This window comes from Coffea arabica, chromosome 3e (assembly GCF_036785885.1).
Source record: "Coffea arabica cultivar ET-39 chromosome 3e, Coffea Arabica ET-39 HiFi, whole genome shotgun sequence".
Lineage (NCBI taxonomy): Eukaryota > Viridiplantae > Streptophyta > Magnoliopsida > Gentianales > Rubiaceae > Coffea > Coffea arabica.
The window spans coordinates 17813656-17821772 of record NC_092315.1 but is presented as its reverse complement, the minus strand read 5'-3'; the positions used below and the strand labels follow the sequence as shown (position 1 = coordinate 17821772).

Genomic DNA, 8117 nt, shown 5'->3' with positions numbered 1-8117 from the left:
AAAATAACCCTGGTAGTGCGTTATTTGGTTAGAATAGGGCTCCTCTAATACGTAAAGCAATTGGAGAATTAAATTTTACGGGTGTACCTAGAATTATTTCTCAATTAGAGTAGTGATTAACGGGTGTACCTTAATCATCGATACAGTAAGGAGGGGTTGACTGTCATCGCTTGTTTGGCAGTTATAACCTATTTATTAATAAATAATTGAAATTGCCTTTGCATTGATGATCAATTAGGTGAACCATTGTTGAATTATTTCTTGGCTAGACCTTTAATTATTATTAATCTAATTTTAGTAAATTGTCATTTAATTCTTAGTTAGCTATTTATTTTTATTTGAACTCCTTTGGTTGTTATCGTTTATACAAAAACACCCCCTTGTAACTGTGAATTTCAAAAGAAACAATTACTTCCAGTCCCTGTGGATTCGACTCTACTTATCACTATCTACAGAATTAGCTTTTGTTTGAGCAGGTTATTATTATTGCACAGGCTTGACAACCTGTCACTTCATGCATATCTATCTTGGTCCTGGCCATACTCATGAATGGTCTACCCATAAGGAGTACAGTTGAATTAACTGAGTTATCGTCATTCATGTCAACAAAATAGAAATCAGCAGGAAAGATAAACTCATTAACTTTCACTAGGACGTCTTCAACCACACCCTCAGGGTAAACATTTGACCTATCGACTAGTTGAATTATTACCCTTGTATCTTTTAGAGGTCCTAAGTTTAAGGCCCTAAATATTGACAAAGGCTTGACGTTAATAGATGCCCCTAGATCAAGCATACCTCTGTCTATCCTCTTCTGGCCTATGATGCATGGTATCGTGAACATACCTGGATCGTTGCATTTTTGCGGCAACTTTCTTTGAAGGACTGTTGACACATTCTTACCCACCTTTACTTTGTCGTGAAAATTCAACTTGTTCCAGTTTATACACAACCCTCTCAAAAACTTTGCATATTTTGACAACTGCCTAATCGCATCAAGCAAAAGGATGTTGATTTCCGCTTTCCTAAAGGTATCCAAAATCTCCTTCTCTGACTCTTCTTTCTTGGTTTTAGCCAACCTGCCAAGAAAAGAAGGGTTAATATCAAAGGTCTTATGACAATCTGGCGGATGACTTACTTTTTCCTTCTCCAAGACACTTGTTCATCTTCGGCTCTTGTTGCTTCCGATCTTGAGAACTGCATATCCTTGCCACTTCGTAAAAACATTGCATTTGCATTCTCCTATGGATTGGGAATTACCTGAGATGATAGCTTCCCTTTACCATTCTCAAGATTGCTCACTAAAGACGCCAATTGTGACATTTGGGTCTCCAAATTCCGAATGCTGGTACGAGTCTCTTGTTAAAATCTTTACAAGTCAAGCTGCATTTTACAAGTGCTATTAGCTAGCGATTTAATCATACCTTCAAGGTACATACCTGAATTAGACGCAAATGGTTGCTGTACTGGTGGTCTCTGCTGGAATGGTTGTTGAAAACCCGAGGGTTTCGGAGCATTGCTAAAGTTGGGGTGGTTCCCCCACCCTAGATTGTATGTAGGTGCATACGGGTCATTTCTCCTTTGGGGTGGTCCAGGCAAACTTCTCATGGCGCTGGCTTGCTCGTTGAGGTCTTCTTGAAGGGTCAGACACATATCGGTCATGTGTTTAGGAGCAGTACATATTCCACATGCTTTAGTTGCCTGTACTTGTCCTCTAGTTATTTGACGAATCAAGGCAGTTAGTTCAGTTAATCTATTCGCAAGGTCAGAATGATTAACCTCGTTGACCCTTCGAGTCACTCCCTCAAATCTGACTCCAAACTGTTGCGAGTTCTCAGCCATGTTCTAGATAAGTCGTTTGGTTTCATCTGTTGTTTTATTTACCAAAGCACCGCCACTAGCTGCATCTACCATGCTCTATCCATAGGTAGCAGTCCCTCATAAAAATGCTGGATCAACAATTGGTCAGGAATCTGATGGTGCGGGCAACTAGCACACGGCTGTTTGAATCGCTCCCAGTATTCGTAGAGAATTTCTCCATTGGCCTGCCTAACTCCACATATTTCCTTTCTGATGTTGGTGGCCCTAGAGGTTGGGAAGAATTTCTCAAGGAACTTCCGTTTCAGTCCTTCCCAAGTAGTGATGGACCCCGATGGCAAGTAGAATAACCAGTCCTTACCCTTATCTGTTACGGAAAAAGGGAAAGCATGCAGGTTGATTTGTTCTTCCGTAACATCCTGAGATTTCATGGTTGAGTACACTACATGAAATTCCTTCAAATGCTTGTATGGGTCCTTATCTGCAACACCATGAAAAATAGATAATAAATAAATCAACCCCGATTTTAATTCAAAAGCCTCCTCAGTGTCAGGATGCGTAATGCACAGAGACTGTTGGTTAACATTCGGGGTTGCGAGTTCCCTCAAAATCCTTTGGGCTACCATTGTTTCATTGGGTCCAGTTAAGTCTATTTCCAATTCAACTAATAAATCACTTAAGTCAGAATTTTGTTCAAATTTGGGGGGTAGTGTCGCTGAAACTTGTTGTTTTTGTAACTTAGTCTCCTTTGTCAACCTCCTTGCTATTTTCTCAATTTCTGGATCAAATTCGAGTCTTCCTGTATGGGACGATCGAGACATAAAACATAGGCTAAACAAAGCCTATGCAATAAATCACTTCAAACACTAGGTCCCCGGCAACGGTGCCAAAATTTGATGGCTGTCAAACTATCAAAAATAAAAATTTATATCAATACCTACTCTCAAAACTAAATGAGTATAGTGGTGAGTAGGGTTGTCTTCTCATGGAACTGGCAGATTTATTACACAGATAATTTGGAGGGTTTTAGGAAAGGAGATATAAATAACAAATTAAAGATGTAAGGGGTATTGAATTTCCACTTCGCAAATAGTGTAGTAGCTAAAGGGTATAATAAACAATTAATTGATACAATCTAGTCAAGGAAATAATTTCGGCACCGGCTCACGCAATTGATCACAGATACCTAGATTAATTCACATGTTCGTAAGTAAATTGGTTTTAGCAATTCAACAACCACCTAACTACTAATCTCTCCTTAGTTATATGGTAGTCCAGAGACGCTCTTAACTGCTCCCTTGTAAAATAGATAACCCCAGAGACACTCATAAGATTTAATCTATTCACAACTTTAGGAATTAGAGAGACCCAATTCTAGCTAACAAACATACATACGAGTTCATTCAAACTAGATTAACTATTCCTACGAAACAGATTAAATTACTTGCGAGGCAATTAAATTGTGTCGTTCGTCACAAATTTTAAGATAATCAAGTGATACGAACCATCGTCCTAATTGGCAGAATACGGTTCAGACAATTGAACAACTGGCCACATTAATCCAATAAATTCAAACAATAATAGCCTATTAAAATAAAAAATAATTAAATACCCACTAACGCAGAATTTAAAATAGCGCAGAACAATTAAAAAGATCTCACAATTTTCTGTACACCGGGCCTTGATTATTCCTCAACTAGATAAAGGAGCTTAGCCTTGCCTTATAACGATGATGCAATAGAAGAACTCAATCGAATTTAGTTGATGAAAAAGTAAAAAGGATAGTCGCTAGTCTCTAACTCACGATCCGAAGGAAAAGATAAAGACAAAGATCCAAACTACTAGTCTATTGTTGTCCTATTTAAAGTTTTTGCGCCGCCGCCACCTTTTGCCAAATATGTATTTGTATCTATAGGGGATCCCTTTCCTTTTTTTTTTTTCCTTGGTTTGTTGCCAAAATATTCTCTGAAGATGTTTCCTAATCCCACGTAACTCCAAAACATATCTCCCAAAAATAGTGGCGAGCTTCTAGGGATAAGTCTCACAATCCGTCTTTTTGTACGTAACTCTGCGGTCTCTGCCGTGGGCACACTCCATAATGAATGGTCTTCTGGAAATTGGCCTATTTTCACCACTTTTGACACCAATCGCCTACAACTGACACAAATATCAATTATGAGCAGAAACCCATTACTTTGCATAATAAGTGGCCAATATTGAGACCAAATACCATCAAATAAAAAGCACAATTGTCTCACTATCACTATTCTTTTAAGTGGACCATCCCAAACATCTGCTTCGAGTGGTCCCCGATCCCGCCTTGGGAAGAACAAGGAGGTTCATCTCTCTTCACCGGCCTACTGTGTCAGGCATTTGACCTTCACTAAGGTAGCCGATAAGGAACGGTATGCAGCTACATGTACAAGAAAAATTATTCCTTGTAAATTCATCCATGGCCCCACACTAGATATTTTGAACATTAGGGATGCGGTCACTAGGATGATAGCTGCCATTGGTTGGGCTTCAATTGTTTTGTCTGCTTTTACGAGTTAACATGGGAATTTTATGCCACTCTTGAATTCAATATACCTAATGTATTCTCTGTAATGACTCCTGATGTGGTTCGTTTTCGATTAATGGGTAAGGAATTCAGGCGGTCCATTACTGAAATCAATTTGGCTTTTGACTTTATTGATGTCCCATATTCTCAATCTTCTGAATATATGACGAGCGCATGCAAATTCACTGAACTCTTTTTCTCCCGTAACACTGGCTACTGGAAGGATTTGTCAGTTGATACTCATTTTTATGATCCTAGTCAGTCTAAAGCCTCATACCTAAAAAAACCTGTTTTTCGTTATCTTCACCGTTTCATGGCTTATAGCATCTCGGGTAGGAAGGACAATTCGGGTATTTTATCTGAACCAGAGTTCTTTTTTATTTGGTGTATTGTTACTGAACTTAAAGTTAACTTGGGCTGTTGGTTTGCTTCTTAATTCCGGACTGTCTTGAGCAAGAAAAATAAACCATTAATTTTGGATTCATATTACTCATTTGGCCACTAATCTTGGTTTGGATTTGAATAATCATAATCTGCATTTGGCTTGTAATATAGAACCCCTTGATTTGATTTGTCTGGAGAAAATGGGTTTAGTCCAGCAGATCAACGGTGTTTTCCAATTCACCTCTCTAGGGCCGATCCAGCTTCGACCGAAGCGGACAGCTTCAAAAGCTACTACTTCTCAGACTGGCGGTACTTCTATTGATGCCCCTAGTCCTTCCACTTCTGCACCACCACCATCATCTTCTGAAGAGAGGCATTCATCAGATCTCCGCTTCCAGTTACATCAGGTGGATTCTCAAAAGCTACCGCCTCTCAGACTGGCGGTACTTCAACTGATGCCTCTGGTCCTTCCACTTCTGCACCACCACCATCATCTTCTAAAGAGAGGCATTCATCAGATCTCCGCTTCCAGTTACATCAGGTGGATTCTCGAATGGAGTGGGTCGAGCGCCAGGTATCCTGCATGGCCCAGAATTTGGCAACATTCTTCCACCAAGTGGGCTTCCAGGCGCCATTTCCTCCCGAGCCGTAGATGTCGACCCCTCCTCTACCTTCAAGGAAGTACCGTCGTCCGCTTGTCCTTTTTTTTTTTTTTTTTACTTTTGGCACTACTTTCTTCCATTGAGGACAATGTCATTAATAGGTGTGGGGGAGGGGATAAAGTTGCTAGTATGCTTGGCATTGTTGTTTTTTTTTTTTTTGCTGCTAGTAGGTTGTTATTTGGCTATGATGTAGTATGCAATCAAGATGCAATCTTGAGTAGTAATTCGATACTAGTTAAAATTCCTATTTCTTTTGATAATGGAATTGGATGATGAATGTGCTAAAATTGACAATTTTTAACCACTTGTAAGCTTTCTGAGGCTGTTAATGAGCATGTCATCTATAACTAATCTATTTTCGTTTGTTGAGTGGTTCACGCCATCGTTTTGTCATTTTAGACCTTGTTTTATTATGCATGTCGAGATCACAATTTTTGTTGAATTAGATGCATTAAAATGATGAGGGCACCTAGGATTAAACCATGTTTGACTTTCCCAAAAACTTACCTTTATTCGTTACCATTAGTGAGCGCTTTTTGAGCGTTTAACCTTTTTCTTTGATGAATAGCTCAATCACTACCCAAGACTAGCTTTTTAAACTTTCTCTTGAGCCTTGTGTTGAATGGATGTCTAAATTTCAAGGCGTGAAAATTTTTATATTGCCTCAAGGTATTGAAGTGAATTAGCGAGTGGAGTTGCTCCAAGTGTTGTGCATGCTAAGAATTGCGAAAAAAATAGAGGAAAAAAATGAAAAGAAAAATCTGATATATATGTATATGTATATATATATATATATATATATATATATCTAGAAAAGAAGAGGTATGCCGTTCAGTGCTCTTATTCTTAAATGTTGTAAAGTAGTAATGGCAATTGTCAAAGATGATTGCACTTGCTAAATGGGTAGAAAGTGTTCTCATGCCTTGGGAGTTTGAGTTGGGAATAACTCCTTGTCATAAATTTTTGGACATTCTTTTAACAGTTATATACCCTAATTTACCTTTATATCCTACCCTTCACTCGAGCCCCGTTGCATCCTAATAAAAGTCCCTTTGATTTTTGCATTTAAATTAACTTTTAGTGGTAGAGATATGATATATTAACAAACTTATGGTAATGTCACTCCATTGTGCCATTTTGTGAGATCAAATTTCACCTTGTACGTTTTGAGTGCTGAGTGCATGTACTAAATCCCTTGTGAGGATTGTTAAGTTTGGCATGTTTTGATTCCAACGAAGTTGTTAGGACAATAGGCTATTTGTGCTTATATGGGTTGCTGCAAATTGCTCGACTTCTTGATTGTACTTCTGAGCTTGATTATGCTTGAGGGCAAGCATAATTTAGGTATGGGGGAGTTGATAGGGTGCAACTAATTGGTATAAGTGTTTATAATTGTCCTTTTATTTCTGCCAAATATCTTCTTATTTGATAGATTCTACTTCCATTTGGTATTTTGCACTTATTTCAGGAGTGGGAATGAAAAATGCTTAAATGAAGATTTTCTAGTGAAAAAAACATCTAATGATTGCACGTGGGCGCGCCTAAGCTCATTGCTCAAAGCCGGAAAGTCGCGATTGATATTGGGTAGTTTCCCAATCCAAGTCAAATTCCAAAAATTGACAGCGGCTGGAAGTTTCCTACTTTTACATTCCGCGTTAGTCTTGAGCCGTGGGAGAACTTGAGGAAACTGATTTGTAATGGAATCTTTTAGTAGTTTGATTGGTATTAGGAAACCAATGAATCAAGCAAGTTTCACACGGGAGATTGAGGAAAAAGAAAGAAATTGTTTTGAAGAAATCGGGCTGTTCCTTTTCTTTTAAAACAATTAGAAGAACAAAAGTTGTAAGCTTCCAACGGATTTTTCTTTTGGAATGGCTCGTTCTCCATTAATGGAGAACTAATTTTGCATCTCTAGTCAAGAGACAACTGAGGATTTGGTTCAGCTATCATTGTGAGATCTAATTAATTTTATTTATTTCCTCTATTTATTGGTATTTGTAAGTTTTCTGCTTTATAGGTTATGATTATTATGTGTGATTGAATAGGTGCGTAATATTTAATTATCCACATAATCTAGTAGCTAATTGGAGTAGTTGAATCCGTAATTATTTGACTATTCTAATCCCAGTAGCATAATTGGGTTTGTGTCGGGGGAACGTACAATCTAATTTAAATAAACCCTCGTAGCGTGTTTCTTAATTAGAACAGGGTTTCTCTAATTTCTAATACAATTGAGGAATTAAATCATACGGTCGTACTTAGGGTTATTTCTAAATTAGGAAAATAATCAATAGCCGTACCTTGACTATCGAAACAGTACGGAGGAACTGATTGTCATATCATATCAACAAGTAAAAACCTGTTTACTAATAAATGTTGAAATTATATTTGAATCAATGATCAGTTGCCTGAACCATTTTTGAAGTGTATCCTTAAGCTAGAACTTTTACCATTACTTATTTCTCTCATTTTTGTTGCTTGGATATATTACTTTCTTTTAATTCTATTAATTTCCAAAATCCCATAAATTTTCTTAACTTGAAAGGAAACGAATTTTCCCTAATCCCTATGGATTCGACCATACTTACCGCTATATATAAAATTTGTATTTGTCTAGAGTAGGTAATTATTATTGTACAGGCTCGACACCTGTCAATTATTCCTTCTCCTAACTACTACTGCTAGCTTGGCAG

At 37.8% G+C, this 8117-nt stretch overlaps 1 protein-coding gene across 1 annotated transcript; it reads right to left on the bottom strand.

Moving 5' to 3' along the window:
• Nucleotides 1–457: 457 nt before the first annotated feature.
• LOC113735702 (uncharacterized) lies at nucleotides 458–1842 on the bottom strand. Its single transcript, XM_027262696.1, has 4 exons — nucleotides 1440–1842; nucleotides 1261–1358; nucleotides 1139–1197; nucleotides 458–1079 (listed from the first exon to the last, which is right to left on the bottom strand). The coding sequence occupies exons 1-4, from the start codon at nucleotides 1840–1842 to the stop codon at nucleotides 458–460; spliced, it is 1182 nt and encodes a 393-aa protein (XP_027118497.1).
• Nucleotides 1843–8117: the final 6275 nt, after the last annotated feature.

What these genes read in the sequence shown, in the direction of transcription:
- LOC113735702 (XM_027262696.1), bottom strand. Translation starts at nt 1,842, where the DNA reads ATGGCTGAGAACTCGCAACAGTTTGGAGTCAGATTTGAGGGAGTGACT. An exon ending in AAGGGAAGCTATCATCTCAG is followed by an intron (nt 1,198 to 1,260) that starts GTAATTCCCAAT and finishes AAGGATATGCAG; the next exon opens with TTCTCAAGATCGGAAGCAAC. An exon ending in GTGTCTTGGAGAAGGAAAAA is followed by an intron (nt 1,080 to 1,138) that starts GTAAGTCATCCG and finishes TTTTCTTGGCAG; the next exon opens with GTTGGCTAAAACCAAGAAAG.